General features: G+C 50.7%; 1 protein-coding gene across 1 annotated transcript; it reads left to right on the top strand.

Moving 5' to 3' along the window:
- Positions 1 to 21312: 21312 nt before the first annotated feature.
- Positions 21313 to 23071, top strand: LOC101763264 (uncharacterized protein At3g28850). Its single transcript, XM_004966770.3, has one exon. It carries the CDS (start codon positions 21733 to 21735, stop codon positions 22981 to 22983), a length of 1251 nt encoding a protein of 416 aa, XP_004966827.1. The 5' UTR covers positions 21313 to 21732; the 3' UTR covers positions 22984 to 23071.
- Positions 23072 to 23484: the final 413 nt, after the last annotated feature.

The raw sequence follows: 23484 nt of genomic DNA on the forward strand, positions 1-23484 counted from the left end.
TGGATCGGCGTCAAGAGAGGGAAGGATTGGCCGATGCGGCGGATTAAAAGGTTACAATTGGGAATCAGCCGATTGGTGCTACAGTTGGGAATCGGCTCATTGGCGCTACATTATTTCGAACGGTTGGTAGACGGAGTTGGTGGAGGTCGGCTGATTGGAAGGCTGGAGGGTCTGGGCCAATATGGGCTTAAGGTGGGCCAGAAAAAGAAGATAGAGAAAGATTGGCCCTTGGGAGTGTGATAACCAACTCCGATACGAGTTGGGCTTAAGGTGGGTCAGAAAAAGAAGATAAAGAAGGTGTTCGTTTAAAATTAGAGATAGATCCTAGTCGGTTAGGAAATCAGTTGTAACAGGCTATAAATAGCCATCTTTGGAGATTTGTAAAACAACACATCAATCAATACAAACAATCTACTTTTTCATCGAACTTTACTTTCAAGTCAGCAACTTCGCCAATATATCTTTTTCTTTCACGTGTTCGTACGGGTTGGCAGGGCTGCATCGACACGATCTCCGGCCGATTCTGTAAGTTCCGTTTATCAAGTAATATCTAAGCTTTAACTTCGGGCGCATCGCTGTCGTTTCGTTTAGATTTATTCACAAGTTATCGACATTAACTAGAACTATAGGTTTTATCTATTATTTTAGTTTTATCACCAGTTATCCAGCTTGAGATTTGAACTGTCGGCTTCATTGTTTTTATTTATCATTACACAGCCGATTAGATCTATTTCAAGTGTTGCTTCGTAGCGTTGTCTAGTCTGCTCTGGTAGATTCTTTACAATCACTACGTGATTGTCGGCTGTTCTATAGCCGGTCATCGTCATAGCAAATCGGCCGATTCGCTAATACGCTTTTTGAGACAGATCGGAACTTTAGCCGATCAAAATCCTTGGGATTTAATACGTTTCTTTCCTTGTCAATCAACAGGTCATATTGATTAGCATGCTGCTCAAACCCACCAGGGCGATCACCCGAACAGGAGTTAAGCAGATTCTCCCGAGTCGTGTGTCCGACGCTGAAGGTCATCGGCCGACTTTTAGCGCCAACACACTTTTGGCACGCCCAGTGGGACCACCTCAACATCCCACATGTCAAAGGCCGCCGAAATCTCTGAAGACAACGTCATTGAGGTTACGGAGGCAGATCTCAAGGACGACCAGAAAGAAGAATTGGCAAGACACCTAGAAGACTACAAGAAGACATGCCTGCAATCTTTCAGTCGTACCAGAAGCGGGGAGACCATCAAGAAAGCTCCTCTTCCAACTCCCTGCCAGATCACCGTCGCTGAGGACTCGGCCAAGATGTCCGATATGATTCAATAGTCCGTTTATCAGGCTTTCATCAACCAATCCTTAGTAATGACTAACACGGTATACAATGCCGTCATTAGTTCCCTTGTCAGCGGAGTAGCTCAGGGATATCAGGGGCCAGTATACGCCCCGCCTATTGTAGCTCTAGTCAGAAGCTTACCAGGCACATCTCACTCGGCTCCTCAGCCGACACCAACACAACATGGAGGATACAGCACTTCATTGCCTCAATGCCTCCAGGATACAATGGTGCGTCATGCTTTCAATCACAAGCGCCACCTCAGCCTGCTCAAATTTACTCCGTGCAATCACTGCCATCAAACTCAGTGCCTTGGGGGCACCAGCAACGGCAGCTGTTTTGGACCAATCAGCCGGTTATGGAGGCTCTCCGATCCAAGCACCATTCCAATCGGCTATTCGGCCGACGGTCCCACAATATCAACCGGCCTCGTCAGAAATCGGCAGGGGGGTAGATACTGCGGAAATACTCAGAAGTGCGGCGCCGATGATGCTGTATGATGGGACGGCAGATTCGCTACGCCACCAACTGTCAACTACTCAGCCGGCCACGCTGCCGCAAAATCTGCCACATGCTTTGATCCATCACCCGGCCATCCTATCGCCGATCCATCAACATGTGCTGATCCCCCAACCAGTTGTTCATCAGTAGCGAGTGGATTGGACAGCAAGGATAGCAGAGGTGATCCAAGATCAATTCGGGTTGAAGCCGAAGGTACAAACCTATACGTACAAAACGCCATACCCACATGCCTACGATCTACTGCCGTTTCCCCATCGGTACAAAGTTCCTGACTTCACCAAGTTTTCGGGGCTGGATGACACCTCAACTGTGGAGCACGTAAATAGATTTATCATCCAGTGCGGAGAGGCTGCCACACAAGATGCTCTGCGGGTACAGCTGTTCTCATCGTCTCTATCCGGGTCGGATTTCTAGTGGTTCACTACGCTACCGCCCAATTCCATCGTTACTTAAGCCGATCTGGAGAAGCAATTCCACAAATACTTCTACGCGGGAGTCCACGAGATGAAGCTTTTAGATCTGACCAGCCTCAGGCAGAGGAGCGACAAACCAGTAACTAATTACGTACAGAGGTTCAGAGAGGTCAGAAACAAATGCTATACCCTAGTCCTGATTGACGCTCAGCTAGCCGATATCGCCTTCCAAGGTCCTGCCACACATCAAAGAGAAGTACGCCTCACAGGAGTTTGAAAGTTTAAGTCAGATCGTCCACCGATTGGCCGGTCAAGAGGTACGCCCTTTCAACCAACGGAGAAATTTTCAGAAGAAGGTAGCCTACTTGGAAGGATCTGAATCTGAAGAGGAAGCAGAAATCAGCCTAGCAGAATGGGTAAAAGGGAAAGAGGAAGCCGATATCATGCCTGTTTGGAAAGAAGGAACCAGAAGCATTCGGTTTTGATATGACAAATGCCGACAAGATTTTTGATTTGCTTCTCCAGGAGGGGCAGATCAAGCTTTCAGCTTACCACACTATCCCATCGGCCGAACAGTTCAAGAATATGAAGTATTGCAAATGGCACAATGCCACATCCCACAATACAAACGAATGCAAAATCTTCCGACAGCAAATACAATCGGCCATCGAGCAAGGCAGACTCAAGTTCAAAGTCCCAACAAAGCCAGTGAAGCCAATGAAGATTGATCAGCATTCTTTCCCTGCTAACATGGTTGACACAGGAAGGAACGCACCCAAAATCAAGGGACTGACTTCGGAATCGGCTAAGAAGAGCGGCGCCGTAGACCCCAGAAATCAGGCCACGGTTGAAGATGTCAAAGGGAAAAGACGGGTCGAAGACGAGGGCGAAGGATCGGAGAGACCGTCTAGACCTATCATCTCCCAATTCTTGCTCAACAAATATCAGCGGCAGCAGCAAAGTTCGAGACACCGCGAAGAGATGATGCGCCGACACGAAGATCATTGGCGATGCCCGTTCTTCATCCACTACTAGGAAATAACCTCAGGTTACCATCAGCCGATAATTGCCCTGAGTATAGCGGTACATATCGTGAAATTCGCCCGTTCAAGAGGTCATGCTCCACAGACAGAGGATCAGAGCCGATCAGCAGAATTTGGCGCGAACAAGAGGATTGGCGCCTTTCAGTGCATGATCGGCTGGGAGGCAGAGTTGACCGATATGATCGGCCAAGGGGCAGACTTGAACAGTATGATCGGCCGGGGGCAGGGTTGACCAGCACAAGTGGCTGGGGGGCAGAACCAGCACACACGATCGGCTAGAAGAGATGGCCAACACTAGGGTGTCAGATGAAAACCCCCTAGGACGAAAATCAGACTAGGAGCGTGCCAAACCGTTGGCCAAAACGGTAAACCCCAGGTAGTACCCTAATAGATTGACCAAATCCCAAAAATGAAGGATCCAATGTCTGCGCCAATGGGAACAACAAGAAGAAGAGCAGAGGCAGATGGTGGATAAGAAAGATGACAGGTCGAGTCTGGCGCCCCAAAAGAAACAACAGTGAGGAAGGCGATAATCAGAAATCGGCAACTGACGTCAGCATGGTGTTCATCTTGCCGATGGATTTCATGGCTCCCGCCGATCGGGACGACACGACAAGGATGCAAGAGCAGATGGCGCAATTGGCTTTGGAGCTAATGACAGCCACTTTTGAGAAACCGGAGGATGAAAAACGACAACATCTCAAAGCTCTGTTCCTCAAAGGACACGTCAATGGACGACCTGTCACTAGGCTACTAGTGGATAGAGGTGCCGCAGTCAATATCATGCCATATGCTATGTTCCGAAAATAGGGCAACAGTGATGAAGACCTGACCAAGACGGACATGATGCTCAAGGATTTTGAAGGCAACGTGTCCCCCACCCGCGGAGCACTCTGCGTCGACCTCACCATCGGCAGTAAGACCCTTCCCACTACTTTCTTTATTATTAATGGCAAAGGGTCTTACAACATGCTGCTCGGTCATGATTGGATACACGCGAATTGCTGCGTCCCGTCTACAATGCACCAATGCCTCGTACAGTGGGTCGGCGACAACATCGAGATAGTCACCGTCGATTCCACCTACAGTGTTGCTGCGGCCGACGCGCAACAGCGGAGCTGCGAACACGTCAAATGCATATCCGGTAGAACTTGGGACACCGATTTCCTAAAAGTGTCCGATTTTGGCCTACAGCCGATCCGAGCAGTCGGCTCTGAAAATTCAGATTAGATGGATCAGTTGGTCCGAGAAGACGAGAAGCTAAGGCACAGGTTTACGTCAGCCGATTCATTGGAGATGGTGGATTTAGGCGATGGTAGCAAACCAAGGCCGACGTATATTAGTGCTAGCTTGGATCCCGAGTACAAGTGTAAATTGACAAGTTTATTAAAAGAATTTAAAGATTGTTTTGCTTGGAAATACCATGAGATGCCTGGTCTAGACCGGTCCATTGTCGAACACCGGTTGCCTATAAAACTAGGATATCAGCCGTATCTGTCGCGGATACATCCCTAATACCTGCAAGGAAGAAAGAAGTCAGACTCCTACTAGGATTCCCCTGTAATCCTACTAGGACTCATCTCGTGTAATCCTACTAGGACGACTCCTTGTAATCCGACTAGTACTCTACCCCCTGGAGTATATAAAGGAGGGTAGGGGTACCTAGCTCGGCAGGTCACATCTCAACACCCAAGCGCAGGGCGCAATATACAAACACCCCAAACAGGACGTAGGGTATTACGCTACTCCGACGGCCTGAACCTGTATAAATCTGTGTCTCATGTCCTCGCTTTTACCTTCAAGTTCCAGGTCAGGCGATCCCCCGCTACACATTCTGCTACCTCGGGTACCCCTTGGTAGACGGCCGGTATAAAACACCGACATTGGCGCCCACCGTGGGGCAGATCGTCGAGATCATCAGGCGAGCTTGAAGGACCTCATCTTCAAGCCGGCTTTTGCTTTCAAAGCAGGAGCAACCTTCGTCTTCGACTCCTGACTTTGCATCACCGACGGCATTGAGTCCTTCCAATGCTGAATCATCGACAACCAGGAGAAGAAGCGCCTCGACGGGAACTCTCTTCCACAAGAAGCAGAAAATCTCACCAAGAAAATCGACAAATTAAACCTCAAATCAAGGTTCGACTGCAAACTCGTACTCCGACGGCGACTTCGGGTTCGACCGCGATTCGAACTCGAACTCCAACGGCGGCTACGGGTCTGACCGCGACTTGAACTCGGAGTCCGATGGTGACTCCAGGTCCGACCGTGACTCGAACTCGGAGTCCGACGGCGACTCCGGGTCCGACTACAACTCGGAGTCCGACACGACTCCGGATTCGACCGCAACGCGGAGTCCGACGGTGACTCCAGCTTCAACTCCGACTCGAAGTCCGATAGCGACTCCGAGTTCGACTACAACTCAAAAGTCCGACTACACCGTGAGCCCACCGACGACTATGGGTGGCTTGTCGATGATTTCTTTGACTATGTCGCGGGCACGCCGACGACCACGGTCAACTTGCCGATGACCATGTCGACTACGGGCAGCTCGTCGATGACTTCAACTACGTTGCGAGCTCGCCGACGACTACGAGCGGCTTGGCAACGACTTCAACTACTCTCCTCGACTATTTCGCTTGGCAACACACTGACGACTACTTCGTCATGATGCTCGCCGACGACTTCTCCGAGTACGTCGCGGCGCTCACCGACTACTAGGAGCGGCTCGCCGACGACTACTCCGACCACATCACAACGCTCGCTAATGACTACTTCTACTACTCGTCTCGACTACAAGGCTAGTCGATGGTGGACTACTCCAACTCCTCGTCTCGACTAAAAAATTAGTCAGGACAAACTTCGCATCATCGACAACTAGTTAGAATCGCCTCCGACTAGTCGACTTCGTCAACAACCGTTACAGCTTCATCAACGACCGTCACGGCTTCGTCAACAATCATCCACGAATCAAGCTAATTCACTTTTCTAAATTATTTTCCGGCTTATTTTCCGTTTGCGCGCAACACGCGCTCTACTCGCCGGAATCTCTTGCGCACAACGCGTGCTCTACTCGCCGGAGGGCAGCAAACTCTTGTGCAATCGCGCAGTCTCTTTCTTATCGTAGCAGCGCGACTACTCTCACTTTTATCTTCTCTTAAGGTCACTACTCTTCTCGAGCAGAACACGCCTTAACTCATGAAAGTCTCAGGCGCATCTGTCACGCCTAAGCCCATACGCGTATATGAGATAAAGGTCTCACACACGCAGTGGCAACGGCTACCCAGAGACTGAGAGTCTAAGTGTAACAGGCTAACTACTCCGGAATAGTATGACTGAAACAAGAGCTTGACTCCTAATCGTGCAGTCTCTTTCTTGTCGCAGCAGCGACTACTCTCACTTTTGTCTTCTCTTAAGGTCACTACTCTTCTCGAGCAGAACACGCCTTAACTCGTGAAAGCCTCAGGTGCATCTATCACGCCTAAGCCCATACGCGTATACGAGACAACGATCTCACACACGCAATGGCAACGGCTACCCAGATACTGGGAGCCTAATTGTAATAGGCTAACTACTCGGGAAGAATATGATCGAAATAAGAGCATGACACAACTTTCATATTGATCACTGAATAAATTTTAGTAGTTTCAAAGTCCTACAAAAATGCTACATAATGTATGCATCTTTTGTTTCAGATCGAGCTTCAGCGACGCTAAGGATGCCTCCAACGGCACAGGCTAGTTCCCGAACTCGGGGGCTAAGCACCAATCAGTACTCAGAATATCTCCAGTGGCTCCGCTAGCTCCTAGGCTCGGGGGCTGGACGCCGCAAAACTACTCGACGTGGCTCCAACGACTTACCTGGCGCACAAGCTCGGGGGTTGGACGCCGCAAGACTACTCGAATGATGACCTGAGTGAAGATTCAAGACCCTCGGGTTGATTATTCAATCAATCCAAGGCTCGAGGGCTGATAAGCTACACCCAACAATCGATTTTTTCAAGTCGAAAGAGGAAGATTTAAGATTTTGACCCTCAGCCTGATTCTACGATTCAACCTAAGGCTCGGGGGCTACTCCATATGGAGTGCAACTTTCGCCGCCCTCCATACATGAAGACTACAATATCATGTTGATCAATACTTTGAGCACACCATAGCCTAATGGCAGCTTTGAGAAGCATTGAAAGATTCAGCCTGACAAAGTACTCGAAGAGCACCAAGACTACTCGATGACTATCTCAAGACTACTCGAAGACTGCTGCATTCAACTATGAAGCGCTCGGGGGCTTGTTGGGGATACATCCCCAATACCCGCAAGGAAGGAAGAAGTCAGACTCCTACTAGGATTCCCCTGTAATCCTACTAGGACTCATCTCCTGTAATCCTACTAGGACGACTCCTTGTAATCCGACTAGTACTTTGCCCCCTGGAGTATATAAAGGAGGGCAGGGGTACCTAGCTCGGCAGGTCACACCTCAATACCCAAGCGCAGGGTGCAATATACAAACACCCCTAAACAGGACGTAGGGTATTACGCTACTCCGGTGGGCTGAACCTGTATAAATCTGTGTCTCATGTCCTCGCTTTTACCTTCAAGTTCCAGGTCCGGCAATCCCTTGCTACAGATTCTGCTACCTCGGATACCCCTTGGTAGATGGCTGGTATAAAACACCGACAGTATCAGCAGCCTGCACGACGCTGCAACCATAAAATTCTACCTGATATAAAGGCCGAGATTACAAGATTGATTGAAGCAAGATTTATTCGGCAGTGCCGTTACGCCGAGTGGATTTCTAATATTGTACCCGTATACAAGAAAAACGGAAAATTGCGCGTATGCATCGACTTCAAGAACCTAAATCAGGCTATGCCGATGGATGGGTATCCAATGCCGAAAGCTGATGTTTTGATAGATGCCGCCGCAGGACATAAAGTCATCAGTTTTATGGACGGTAATGCCGGGTACAATCAAATATTAATGGCCGAAGAAGATATTTCGAAGACGGCTTTCAGGTGTCCGAGCCACCTCGGTTTATTCAAGTGGGTGGTGATGACTTTCGGTCTAAAAAATACCGGGGCTACGTATCAACGGGCTATGAATTACATCTTTCACAAGCTCATTGGCGTCCTGGTGGAAATCTACATCGATGACGTTGTGGTCAAGTCAAAAGGACACCAGGAACATCTGGCCGATTTGCGGGAGTTGTTGGAGTGCACGAGGAAACATGGGTTAAAGATGAACCCGAACAAGTGTGCATTCGGCATGTCGGCCGGACAATTTCTAGGATTCATGGTCCATGAACGCGGTATAGAAGTCAATCGAAAGATCATAGTTGCCATCAACAAAGTTGTGGCCCCGCAAGACAAAACTGAGCTACAGTCCCTAATTGGCAAGGTCAACTTTATCAGAAGGTTCATATCCAACTTGTCCGGCCGTATCCAGGCCTTCACGCCGTTATTGAAGTCGAAACCCGATCAGGAATTCGTGTGGGGAGAAGAACAGCAAAATGCGTTGGAAGACATCAAGCAATATCTAATTTTGCCACCTGTATTAGTCCTGCCATAGGCTGACAAGCCTTTCAGACTATACTTATCGGCCGATGAACGGGCTATCGGATCGGCGCTGGTACAGGAGTTCGAAGGGAAAGAACGGATAATATATTATGTCAGCAGAAGACTCCTGGACGCTAAAACAAGATATTCCCCTGTAGAACGGCTGTGCCTATGTCTATGTTTCTCATGTACCAAACTCAGGCACTACCTGTTATTGGCAGAGTGCATAGTCGTATGCAAGGATGACGTAGTAAAGTACATGCTATCATTGCCAATTTTGAAAGGACGGATTGGAAAGTGGATCCTAGCTCCGTCAAAGTTTGACCTAAGGTACAAATTGGCCAAAGCTGTCAAGGGTCAAGTCATGGCCGATTTCGTGGCTCAGCATTGTGGACCGGAAATTGCTGCCGTTGAGCCAGTCCCATGGACTCTGTACTTCGATGGTTCTTCGTGTGGGGCCGGATCAGGAATCGGCATCGTCCTCATATCGCCTCGGGGGGCAAGTTATGATTTCTCTGTGCCGATAGGGGCATCCGCAACCAATAATCAGGCGGAATATCGAGCCGTCCTAAAAGTTTTTCAATTGTTGAGAGAGATCAAAGCCGATGCGGTGGAAATTTTTAGGGATTCCATGCTCATTGTGGATCAATTAACGGGGAGATCTAAATGCAAAGATGATGTCTTGAGGATTTACTATGAAGATTGCCTCCAACTTTTAAAGGAATTTAAGTCTGCGGTTATTGAGCATATTCCCAGAAATTACAATGAAGAGGCCAATAGGCTTGCCTAACACACATCCGGATATCGGCCGATTCAAGGTGCCATGACTCTGGAACTTGTGGCCGATGATTGGCAAAAGGAGATCGCCGACTACTTGAGAGATCCTACAAGAAAGTGGATCGGCGGATACGCTTTCAGGCCACGAAATATGTGCTGCTCGAAGATGATTTATTTTACCAAGCGATTGATGGAGTTCTTCTCAAATGCCTAGGAACAGAAGAAGCAAAGGTCCTGATGAGAGAAATTCATGAGGGTGTGTGCGGAGCTCACCAATCAGCTCACAAAACGAGGTGGATGATTAGGAATAACAGGTATTATTGGCTGACGATACTCGAAGATTGCTTCAAATATTATAAAGGTTGTCAAGATTGTCAGAAGTTTGGCAACATGTAGCGCGCACCAGCCTCGGCTATGAATCCGATAATCAAACCATGACCGTTTAGAGGTTGGGGAATAGACCTCATCGGACAGATTTATCCTCCATCAAGCAAGGGACACAAGTTTATATTAATAGCCACTGACTATTTTACCAAGTGGGTTGAGGCAGTTCCACTAAAGGCTATGACATCGGCCGCTATGGTCGATTTCGTAAGGGACCATATTGTTTATCGGTTCGGTATCCCTCAAACCATCACGACTGATTAGGGGACGATGTTCACCTTAGGAGAGTTTGAAGAGTTCACCGCCGATATGAGGATTAAATTGTTGAATTCTTCTCCGTATTATGCCCAAGCTAACAGTCAGGCCGAATCGTCCAATAAGGGGATAATCAAGTTGATCAAGAGGAAGATTGAAGAACAACCTAAGAAGTGGCACCTATCTTTAACTGAATCTTTATGGGCTTACAGGATGGCCTGCCATGGGGCCACTAAAATATCTCCTTATCAGTTGGTATATGCTCACGAAGCAGTATTGCCTTGGGAATTAAGGACGGGGTCAAGGCGCACATCGCTTCAAGATCAGTTGACGGCTGACAATTTGGCAGGTCATCGATTATGGGCCCTGATCAGCATTGAAGAAAACAAGAAAAGGGTGGCCAGGTGGTACGACAAAAAGGCCATGGTCAAACAATTCTCCCAAGGAGATTTGATATGGAAGTTGGTGCTGCCAATAGGGTCTAAGGATCCCAAATTCGGTCAATGGTCGCCCACTTGGAAAGGACCGTATAAAATCGGTCGATGCGCTCCGAGAAACACATATATACTAGAAAGTATCGAAGGAGAGGAATTCACAAGAGCCTTGAACAGAAGATATCTGAAAAGATACTATCCTAGTATATGGGTGGATGCATAACTGATGATAGTGTGCATCAAGACGCTGTGGCCAACTCCTATTGGCTCCTATTGATATAGCCGATGCAAAGATAACATCGCCTTAAGTACGAAACATTCGATTAGTCTGGCCGATTTATTATTCGGTACAAACAACAGGGTACATGGCCAACACAGTACAAGTCGCCCTTAGATTAAAAAGTACCAATACATTCATTGACCATGTTTTTTCTTAATCTCCCTCTCGATCCGGCCTAGTTCTATTAAGAGGCGGATGCTCTTTTCCTTCAGATCCTCCATGACGGCTTCAACCTCAACTTGACGAGGAAGTTGGTGGCTTCTGTCGACAGGTGGTTGGGATGTCCCTGCCATGGTATCCTCGAGGGTGACCGGATGAGGAAGCGGATGACTCCTTTTAGTCAGCGGCCGCCCGGAGCAGTTGGCTTCCATATGGTCCATGATCTTCTAGACGTGAGCAGGGATATGATCCTTGAGTTCTTCGTGATGAGCCCTGATCAGATCTCTATCCACCTGCGTCAGCGGTTCATCTGAGTGCATGACCTCAATGGCTCATTCCAGGTCAGGACTAAGGCGTCTCAGCTGACAAATAGCAAAACAAAAACTACCCGTCGTCAGATTGATTGAAACGTCAGGTGGGGGAACAAAGGGGGATTTCATACCTGGTCGACGAAGAAGGAAGAAGAAGGAGAAGACATCTCGGCACCTAATCTAAGAGTGTGGGAGTCAAGAGGATGGGCGAGGTGTGAATGCCTTTGGAAAGCAATACGAAAGTCTCATACTTATAGAAAGAAAAAATTGAAGGGTTGGTAAGACGCATCCCATCGGAGTAAAGGGTCATTAAATGAAGAAGCTACCATAGAGGACGGTCCAAGTTTGAATCCGCACGTCAACGATAAGAGGGCATTAAATATTTTTATAGAGCATTCAATGTTTCTTACAAGTTCACCCAAGGAGGGCATTAATAGCCGCAATCGCTCACTGCCTAACCTGATCGGCCGAGTCTAAAGTCCTCTGGTCGTCATCAGCCGATCCAGGGATTTGTAGCACGTGGCGATGGAGTTTGATTGCTTCATGGGCCAGGTTCTGCCTCTCCTGCTTCAAATCGGCGATGACGGATGGGAGGTCTTGAAGTTTCTTTTCTTCGGCGGCTATGGCCTTAGCACCTGCTCTATCTCTTTGGTGAGCTCTGCCCTTTGCCGTTTGAGGCGGTCTATGGCACTAACGATATCTGGGCAAGAGCTTTCAAGGAAGCTGATTCTTTGGTGCACTTCTTGAGCTTGATGCTTATAGGAGCCCTCCTCTTCGTGAGCTTTTGCTAACTTGGCATGATAGGCCATGTGACGTAGAGCCCTGAACATCGGGCCCACATTGACTCGATGTATGCGGCGGGTGCTAGAGCCTCTTCTACCTCTTCGGGAACTCGGCCTCTGATATTGCTGAAAAGCTGCCGAATCGGCGAGGTATCTTCCACTAGTCGGCCGATGTCGTCTTGGAGGAGGGTCCGTATGCTCTCAAGCTTGGCACGGACGTCATCAGGTATTGAGCCCAGTGTGACTTGGCATGAGGCGACTTCTTCGTCATTAGAAAGTGCAACCACAAAGGAAAACAGGCTGTGGTTGGGCGTATCCTGCTCCTGAAAAAGAATGAATAATAAAGATACGGATTAGCCGACGGTAATGGGAAATCGGCCGATTTGTTTGTCAAGTTTCTCACATCTTTAAAGCGGATTTATTTTGCTTGCGCTGGCGGAGTGCTGCCCTCATTTCAGGAACTGGTGCAGCTGGTTCGTCGGAGGAGGAGGATTCGACGATTATTGGCGTCGTGCTCGGGCTAGCCTCCTGGAAAGGTACAGGAAGCGAATTTTTATAAGTATGATGCAAATGATTAAGTCCGATGATATACAATGACTGCCATACCTCTGTGAGTCGCCCGGCTGATGGTTGTTGGAAAGGTACAATCGATGTGCCCAGGGTAGCCTGCGTCAAAATTGGTTAGCTTTTGGTTAAGTATTAAAAATTTGAGTTAAAAGACTCTCTACCTCAGTGGGAGGAATTGCTGGCGTCCTGGTCTCTACCTGGATCGTGGCCGATCGCTGCGGGGACTGTATAGGAGCGATTTGCTTGGCCTAACAGAAGGATGAAATTAATATCGACAGGCTACTTAGAAGAATGTGGAGTATACGAAGTTAACTGAACAGCTTCTACCAACAATGATGCAGCAGCTGCTCCAGCTTCTGTAGCAGCCTGGGGATCGACTTCCTCAATAATCGGCAGAGTCGGCGCAGCTAAGGATTCAGCCGATGCCGTCACCGACTGATCGGCCAATTCTATACGGGCGCGCACTCGGCGGCTCGTCCTCTTTAAAGAGGTTTTTTTCGGCGTCTGTTTCGATCGGCTGGTGGTGATGTCTTCAATGGTTGGGGCATGATAGCCGATGAGTGGGAATGGTGTGTATGGGTAGCGATTCTCTATCGACCTACCACTCCGGCTCCGCGTCGGAGGAAGTCGACTTTCGGACTGTAAAAGGGAAGAAGAGTTAGTGGCAAATTTGTAGCATAAAAGGAAATGACATTGAAATTGGCTGAGAAGAGAGCAGTACCGCTACGTTTGGGTCGACTTTGTCAGGGTCCAGATCGTTGCAATATGTTGCAGGGGAGACACAAAAGAGATGCTGCTTCCATTCTGCCCACCATAATTTGAATTGTTGGATAGCAAAAGGAGCTACTACCCAATTGTTCAAATCAATGGTACTGGAATCAGGCGCTAAATCGCACAGATGATTGTAGTAAGGCCTTTAGTGAGCTCATCCCGGAATTTTGCGCGGCCGGCAAAATAAACCTGAATCGGCAGCTGACCAAGGCTGAACTGCTGTGCTGCAACTGATGGATTATAGAATTCATAAGTTGGGGAGTCTTTACCAGAGAAGAAGTTCGCCGGTAAGATTCCTAGTTTGATCAAGGCGTCCGTGAGATCATTGTCAAAGGAGTTGGACGTCGAGTCATAGCAGAAGGGAAGCTCAAAAAGTGGCTCTATCCTCTAGTATGGGTACCAACTTGTGGTTTCTTCACTAAAGCCGTTGTAGAAATATCTGAAATACTCAGCTGTCTGGGTGGCGGTGAACTGACAACCAGGGAAGGCTGATGCCACTTCGCCGAAAGAGGTTCACCGTCGTCATACTATGGGGTTTTCCTCAGACTCGATGTTGGGGAATGTCTTGGTCTCTATCTGCTGCTGGAAGACCTTGCTCATGTACAAGTTGAGCCAGAGGGTGATGAACCACCAAGGACCACCAGGATTACCAATCGGCTCTCCCTTTGACAGTTTGACACCAATTTGGTGCATCATGTGGTAGGCCGATCCTAGTAGATGCTTCCCGAGAGGGATGGTGGCTCCTCTAAACAGGGCTCTGGCCAGAGCTTGTGTGTTGGAAGAAGGGCCGACTGCTCTGCCACAGAAAAGGTGCTTCTCCAGCCAAATCATCAAGAAGGCTGCGTATTCTCTCTCTAAAATCATCCCGGTCCTCATGTTTTTATTAATCTACCCCTTCCACCCGCTGATTCCTTTCGTTTCCAGCCGATGGGTCGGCTTGATCACATAATTAAAGGGTGTATCGGGGGAAGAAATGTCGAGGCTGGTCAGCATCAGAACATCGACCAGAGTTGGGGTCATGGGTCCGCGCCCAAAGAGAAACGCATTGAGTGCGTCAGACCAGAATTAAGAAGCTGCTATTACCAAGGGTTCATTCTTCTCCATCTGGGACAAAGATAGATTGATGCACTGGCCGTTCATCCCATTGAACTCTCTTGGAGTTGGCCATTCTTTGATACCACTCTTTCCAACCGGAGGTTTCATTCGGCCAAGATCTAAAAGTGCCTGACCATTGGCTCAAATCCATGGGTGATTGCTTGAAGGGGATCCTATGGGTTTCTAAATTGATCAGATCAGTTGGGTCTGGGTTCCTCATAGGGCCTAGGCAGATAAGGCCAGGTGCGTCAGAAAGGTGGATTGTGATTTGCTGTCTGACTGCCTAAAAAAGATAAAAATAAAAAACTAAGAATAGATCTAAAGAGTGCATGGGAGGTAAAAAGTAAAGAAAAAAGGCTTCGGATGTTTACCTCTGGAATGAAACTCATAGTTGTTGATGGGGTTGCCGATGGAACTGCCGTCGCTGATGAAGCTGCTGGCGGGGCCTCCGTTGCTGGTGGAGTTGCCGATGGCGCCGCCATTGAGGGGAAATGAAGCGGGATGCGAATGAAAGAAGGATCGCCGGAGAATGCAATTGGAAGCCAAAAGGGCGCTGGGAGAAGATGAAAAGTGATTTGCCGGAGAGAAAGTTACTGAGCCCGTGGAGAAGAAGCGGCAGAGAACGCCAGTATTTAAAGACGGTCCGAGAGAAGGGGTAAATGCGGGATTTCTACCACGCCATCTACACGAATTTCGGGGGAGCAGTTGTCTCAGGCGCCCGATCGAAAAGATTGCAATCATCAGGTAGAAGACCGCGAAACAAAAGGGGGTTTTTTGCCGTGTTTGTTTCAGAGGGTGAGTTAAATAAAGAATTTTGAAGTAAAAGTTATGTTTTACTCTGAAACTAGGGGGCATGTGTTGACGCCAAATTTTGACACGTTTTGGATCGGCGTCAAGAGATGGAAGGATTGGCCGATGCGGCGGATTAAAAGGTTACGATTGGGAATCGGCCGATTGGTGCTACAGTTGGGAATCGGCCGATTGGCGCTACGGTGTTTCGAACGGTTGGTAGACGGAGTTGGTGGAGGTCGGCCGATTGGAAGGCTGGAGCGTGTGGGCCAATATGGGCTTAAGGTGGGCCTAAAAAAGAAGATAGAGAAAGATTGGCCTGTGGGAGTGTGATAATCAACTCCGATACGAGTTGTGTTTGTAAATATTCGTTTTCGTTTAAAATTAGAGATAGATCCTAGTCGGTTAGGAAATCAGTTGTAACAGGCTATAAATAGCCATCTTTGGAGATTTGTAAAACAACACATCAATCAATACAAACAATCTACTTTTTCATCAAACTTTACTTTCAAGTCAGCAACTTCGCCAATATATCTTTTTCTTTCACGTGTTCGTACGGGTTGGCAGGGCTGCATCGACACGATCTCCGGCCGATTCTGTAAGTTCCGTTTATCAAGTAATATCTAAGCTTTAACTTCGGGCGTATCGCTGTCGTTTCGTTTAGATTTATTCACAAGTTATCGACATTAACTAGAACTATAGGTTTTATCTATTGTTTTAGTACTATCCAGCTTGAGATTTGAACTGTCGGCTTCATTGTTTTTATTTATCATTACACAGCCGATTAGATCTATTTCAAGTGTTGCTTCGTAGCGTTGTCTAGTTTGCTCTGGTAAATTCTTTACAATCGCTGCGTGATTGTCGGTTGTTCTTTAGCCGGTCATCGTCATAGCAAATCGGCCGATTCGCTAATACACTTTTCGAGATAGATCGGAATTTTAGCCAATCGAAATCCTTGGGATTTAATATGTTTCTTTCCTTATCAATCAATAGGTCAGATTGACTGGCACGCCGTGCGAACCGCACCAGGACGATCATCCGAACAGGACTTAATCAGATTCTCCCAGGTCGTGTGTCCGACGCTGAAGGTCATCGACCAACTTTTAGCGCCAATAGTCAGCTTATGAATACACTACGGATTCATCTGTCCTTCCTCCACCGGTGTTGACTCCACATTCGTCTACATGCAATCTACAAGATGTATACGTGAATAGGGAAATATCTCTTATGTTATTTTCTTTTTATATCCGATCTCAAGTATTGTATCGTTTGTTTGATCGAACAAGGTTTATTCTAATGTGTTATATTATCTAACGTGATGCATGCATGATCCTCCGTATCGCCGACTTACCGAGCAACGAAGGACGGATCCTATGGGTCAAAGTTCATGCATGCTCTAGGCGCTCGGCTTCACCAACGTTCTAGCAGCGACAGCACTGTCGACCACCTCGAGTGCGCCAGTCATCGCTTGATGGATCGGCTACAATGAGTTGGCAACAACAACGCTCTAGTGACACATCCACCCACACTCGGACCTGACATACTAGTCGGGGACAAGTCCTGACTCATTCGCTTCATCAACAACTGTTCACTGACCACGACGATTGAGACAACACCCAGGGCTTCTAAGCCTGACTTTCCGATTCGACCATGAATCAAGCTAAGTCTTATTTACAATTAAATATTTTACGGCTTTTGTATATCTACATACGCCTCGGCTCCTCCATATCTTCGTGACTTTTGCCGACCGCCTTCTATGTCTCTGTGACTTTCGCCGACCACCTTGATTGCACCTGGACTGCTTATACAGCTTGGTCCGTCCACTACACGGGCAGTCGGGGGCTACACCCCATAGGTGCCCAGCTCATGCTGGTGCTTTTCCGCACAGTTCCGACTGTTTTGCAGCTTATCCGTCCCTCTTAATAGTTGCTAAAGTACTCGGGTAGCACACGCCTTAATCCGTGAAGCCTGACCCTCATGTGTCGCTTCCTGCTCAGCATGCTCAAGTCCACTCGGCAACACCCCGGTAGGGTCAGGTGCTTAAACGTATCGGGCTAACTACTCGAGGAAATTACTTGGCCTACAAGAGTAAGATGCGTGAGAGTTTACTTCTACAACAAATCAAACTTCCGAGTTATTCAATCATTAATATTCTACATTATGCTACATAATGTTTGCATTATCTTTTTACAGCTCAACAACTACTCAGCGTGCCTCCTGTCACCAGGCCGACCTCCCAGGCTCGGGGGTTCGGGGGCTTAGGGAGGGAGGCGACTCGGCGTGCTTCCGTGGCTCGGCCGGCCCCCGACTCGGGGGCTGGGTGCCACAGATGACTCGGCGAGCCTCCTGCTGCTCGGCCGACCTCTTTGGCTTGGGGCAAGAGGCGACTCGGTGTACTTCCGTGACTTGGGTGGCTCCCAGGCTCAGGGGCTGGATGCCATAGACGACTCGGCGTGCCTCCTGCCACCAAGCCGACCTCCCAAGCTCGGAGGCTGGGTATGGGAGGCGACTCAACGTGCCTCCGTGGCTCCACCAGTCCTCGCGCTCGGGGGCTCAGAGGCTGGGCGTAGGATATCACTTGACGTGCATCCATAGTGTTTCACAAGACATAGACTACAAGATTAAGGATTTTTCTTTGAGCATTGCGCAGCTTCTCGACAACAGACGATGAAAGCACTCAAGCGAAGCTTATCCAACTCAGCATTCATGTCGGGCTACCGTTCAACTCTGCACCGCTCGGAAGTTTGACGTTTATAGATACCCGGGTACCCTCATGGAGGGCCCAGCTGGCGACTAATGGGCTAGCCCGACTTGATGAGGAAGGTAGAAGATAGAGTCCGACTAGGGCTCCCCACGTGTTGTAATCCGACTAGATCTCATCTATAGTAACTGACTAGGCATCCTGCCATGTAACCCTACCCCTCGAAGTATATAAGGGGAGGTAGGGGTACCCCTAGGAGGGAACCGATCCAATCTCTCAACACAACAACCAACACCCAAGCGCAGGATGCAATACAATCCTTAAAATAGGACGTAGGTACCTATATAAATCTCTCCGTCTTGTGTCTTGTGTCTTGTGTTATCATCAAGTTTATAGTTTTACGATTCTCTCTGCATACAAATCAATTGACTGCCTCTAGGTTTGGATTGGGTGGTTCTGGTGCGTAGCTGGGTGGGTAAGCTTTAGCATGCGCTGGTGGACGAGTCCTTGCCCACGTGTGCAGATTGGCGATGGTGTCCAAGTTCGTTGGGCGAGGCACTGTTGGAGCTCCTGCTGCTGAGCCAGCACGCGACGCCCGTCGTCCGTCGATGCCACCGGGGCCGCCGCCGGCGGCGAGAAGACCAACAGCTTCAGCTTCAACAGCACCGACGGACACACGTTCAACAGCTTCATCATGAACGCACATGACCCCAAGTTAGCGGATGGGCCTCGCGGTGGCGACGGCGCGCCGGCGCGTCGCCGCAGCCGGGTGCACATGCCGCGCATGCGAACCCGACGTTGCCGCACGCGTCGCCAGGGCCGCCGCACCGCCGTGGCCTGGCACGCGCTGCCCATGCGAGCTCGACGTCGCCATGTCCATCGCGCCGCTGTCGCGGCCGAGCTCGCGCTCCGCGCTTGCGGGCCCGCGGTGCCGCGCGCGTCGTCATGGCCGCCGCGCTGTGGTTGGCAGGAAGTGCCAGCCACGGTCGTGCCGGCTGCCATCATCCCCAGCTCGTCACCTTACACCATCGTCCTCCGCCGTGTTGTGCTCAACCCATGTGTTTAATGGGTCATAACCCAAATCCACCCAATCCATTTATCAATCCTTCTCACGGTTTGGGTGGATTTTAAGCGGGTGGATTGGGTGGGTTACGCAACCCATCCACACCCCTTTCAACACGTCGTCGTGCCTGCCATGCCACCAAACCCCCACCCCTCGCGGCACCACGCCATCTCCACGGCGCCCTACCCCCTTTCCTTCCCTGCCCGCGTCGTCCGTCATCAGTCCCGCCTTCTATTATTCTTCCGTCAATTCTCTAATCTGCACTTCACCGAAAAGTCAATTACGAACCTCGCTATGAGCCGAGATCAATGCGCGATTCACGGACACGAGTGCCGACCACGTACTTTAAACACTTTTCATCTGCACGCGCTTTAATTTATTAAGATGTGGATTAGGGGGGAAGTGGTTTCATGCCATGCGCTGCTACAGCGAGAGTGCTAGCATAGCATTGGAGTCAAGCCCTGTACTGTCCTAGTAGGCCGTAGTAATCTAAAGATGCAACGGAAGCGTGTCCTGGTATTTTTCCGTTAGGCCTTTGGATTATGTGATCAAAGGGAAGGCTAACCTACTGAAAACCTCCGTGATTCCCATGTCCTAGATCATCTCCTTTTTGACAATGGAACGCGTACTTAATCAATGACCCCGCTAAGCTCAGGCGTTGACTATGGGCACAATTGTTGTTTGGACTGGCCAGTGGGCAATGGTTGTCAACTGTCAGACACATCATCGTGCAAACCTTCACGGCACGGATTCACTGCATCTCTCTGTTGATCCTGCACTTTAAGTACCACATCATCAAATCAAAAAGAAAAAAAAACATTGCCGGCGTTAATCGTAGTTTAAGTTGTGCGGCGCTAATAACCACTGCAACGCGAAAGCAAGATGCGTTTCAAGATAAAGCAAAGCCAACCGAGTTGTGGGCCAGTCCACCGACCAGAGACGAGGAGCAGGCGAGACGGCACCCACGTATTCTAACCAACCAACGAACACACCCGCGCAACACCAGCCAAAACCTGAAAGAAAAACAAGCGACAAACTCACATCTCGTGCCTTCTAAAACAACGGCAGAAAGGGCTAGCTGATGAACCTTGTGGCTGAAGCGGACCGTAAACGCCTGCTCGCATTGCTCCGCCGCTGTCGATGCGTTCGAAGTTAAAGAAAACAGACCGGCCAAAGCTGTGAACGGAACGGCATCGATCCGGCTTTGGACAAAAGTTGTCGTCGAGTGGTAGCTTTTCTTTTTATCGTTAATTAAAGCGATTCAGTGACTTTACTGGGCTTCAGTTGAATTCCGGCGCCGGATGCTGGAAGCTTGGAACGTGGAAGCTTGAATTTCTGAGCACTTGGTCAGGAATCAGCTGTCACATCCCAACCTTTTACTGCCAGAATGACACTCTGTCTGCTCTCATTCTGTGTGTCCTTCGCCCTGCCCATCTGCCCCTTGCCCAGTGACGGAAACTTCGATCGGCAGACGGTTTATCATAACCGATAAAGCAGATGATCCTGAGTAAATCCGACATGCATCGGTATCTCAAATACTCCTAGATGTTACCGTTAGTCAGTTCAAATCTTCAAATAAACCCGTCGCCGTTTAGTGCGGACACGCATCGCAGCGCGAATGCCACTCCCGAACTGACATGCACACCACGCCGCCGTTCAATCATGACCACCGACCTGACCAAGGCAGTTCACGCGAGTCAATGCCTAATTGTTCTTTCAAAATGACGCCGCTGATGAATCATCGATCACGGGAAACGCATGGCATTTTGGCCGGCCTTGGCAATAAGCTGTCGCCGTTGGGGCCGAAATCTTTCTGCATCTTAATTCCCAGCCTTCCTTTCATCAATTAAGAAAAAAAACATTTTAGCCTCCCTGATAGGCTATCATCCGCCCTCCGGCCCCGCCACAACTGCAACCGCCACCGACCCGGACGTGATTGCCCCCGAGCACTCCCGCCGCGGCACAGCGGGGCGGGTTTGCGCCGGGGCCGTGCGGTACCGCACCGAGGCGGCACATGCTTGGTTCCAACTTCCAAGGCTTCCAAGCGCCCGCCTGAGGCCTGACCTGACGCGGCCGATCGAGAATTCCACGGCTACGGCGCACGCACGCTCTCGTACCCCGCCCGGCCGGGGCCGTCACCTGCTACGTGATCCGGCCGGTTGGATACGCTCGCGTGCACGGGCAGCACGGCGCCCGCACACGCGACCCGGCGGCCCCCGCCCCTTTCTTATGCGTCTCCTTCCAAACCCGGGGGGCGCTGAGGCTCCGGCTCCCACACCGCGGATCACGCCGCTGCCAAACCGCTTCACACCCCAAGTTTTCCCAGCCGTTTGACTCCCGCGCGCCGAGAGCGAGAGAGGTTCCAGGCTCGTAGCCGTTTCCTCCTCCTACACGTCAGTCGGTGGAACGGCAGCGCCCGGGTTCTCGGCCTGCACCCTTTCCCTTCCTTTCGCTGCGGCTGGCGTGGCGTGGCGTGGCGTTGCGCGCGGTGCGGGCGGCGTGGGGATGGGCTGCAAGGGGTCCAAGCACGCGCTGCACGGGGGGTGCGGGCCGCCGCCGGAGCGGCGGAGGAGCTCGGGCCGCTTGGCGTCGTCGCGGCGGCACTCCGTCGCGCTGCGGTCGGCCGCGTCGCTCGGGACGCTCAGCCTCGACCGCGCCGCGGCGGCGGCTGCCGCGGCCGTGGGCGTGTCTTTTGATGACGACGCCTTCCGGGGCGAGGGAGACGAGGGGATGATGAAGGCCGGCAACGACGTCGTCGACGGCGCCGCGGGGAAGCTGCTCGGGCCGCCGCGGCCAGTGGCCGTGCCGCTGCCGAAGCGGCAGAAGAGGGTGGTGGCGGCGCCGCCGCCGCCGAGGGTGGCGCCGCGGACGCCCACTAAGACGCCGGTGCGCGGGCCGCCCGAGGAGATCAACGTGTGGGAGCTCATGAAGGGGCTCGACGACGAGGAGGAGGGGGAGGGCGACGATAGTGATCAAGAGGAGGAAGACGACGACGGCCGCGGTCACTGTGTGGAGCGGAAGGCGCAGTCGGCGCCCGGGTCGCCGGTGTTCGATCCGGAAATACTGGACGCGTTCCGGAAGGCGCTCGACGAGCTGACGCCCGACTCGCCTCTCCCTGATTTCGTCAAACGCGGCGGAGACGGCTTCGAGAAGCGCGAGATTCAGATGTTCCCGGGCATCGTGCGCGCGCGGGTCAGCCTGCTCCAGGAAAAGATCAACGCCAAGACGAAGCTAGCCAAGAAGGCCTCGCCGCCGCCGGAGAGCGCGGGGCGGGTCGTGGTGTACCTCACCAGCCTCCGTGGGATCCGGCAGACGTACGAGGACTGCTGGTCCACGAGCGCGATCCTGCGCAGCTACGGCGTGCGCGTCGACGAGCGCGACCTGTCGATGCACGCCGGGTTCAAGGACGAGCTCCGCGCCGCGCTCGGCGGAGACGGCGACGGCGAAGGCCGCCGGCCGCAGCCGCTCCCGCAGGTGTTCGTGGACGGGCGGCATCTGGGCGGCGCCGAGGAGGTCCGCCGCCTGCACGAGGGCGGGGAGCTGGCGGCGGCCCTCGAGACCTGCGACGCGGCGCCTCTCGCCAAGGGAGGCGCTGCGTTGCAGACCTGCAACAGCTGCGGCGGGGTGCGGTTCGTGCCGTGCGACGTGTGCTCCGGCAGCTGCAAGGTGTTCGTGGAGGACGGCGCCGTCGCCGGCGCGTTCAGGCGGTGCCCGGAGTGCAACGAGAACGGGCTAGTGAGATGCTCCGTTTGCTAGCGACGTTGTGCAAAAAAAATTCTTTTTTTTTTGTCGAGCTTGTGTGGAATTTTGACGAGCCCAATTGTTCAATGTGTTGTTCCGGATAGTGACGTGACCGACCGCTTGTACAGATCAAGAGAAAGCAAAAACACCGTCTTGGGATTTCGATGAGAAATTCAGTGTGAATGGCAAAGCGCTCCAGCACGGAGTCAACTGTTACCTGAGCCAATGTGAACCCGTGTGTGCATGTCCTGGAGGGCTGGGACTGGCTGATCTCGAATTCTCGATGCTCACCTGCTCAGTGAATGAACAGTCAACAAGGCTTGGGTCATGTTTACTTCCCTCTAAACTCCCAACTTTGACACTATGTAAAAAGAAGATTCCCCATCACATCAAACTTGCGGTACATGCATGGAGTACTAAATGTAGACGAAATCAAAAACTAATTGCACAGTTTTGTTGTACTTTGCGAGACGAATCTTTTGAGCCTAATTAGTCAATATTTGGACAATAATTTAC

This window comes from Setaria italica, chromosome IV (assembly GCF_000263155.2).
Source record: "Setaria italica strain Yugu1 chromosome IV, Setaria_italica_v2.0, whole genome shotgun sequence".
Taxonomy (NCBI): Eukaryota; Viridiplantae; Streptophyta; class Magnoliopsida; order Poales; family Poaceae; genus Setaria; species Setaria italica.

Bases quoted from the DNA above. Each gene is read 5' to 3' on its own strand.
- LOC101763264 (XM_004966770.3), top strand. From the start codon at position 21,733: ATGGGCTGCAAGGGGTCCAAGCACGCGCTGCACGGGGGGTGCGGGCCG.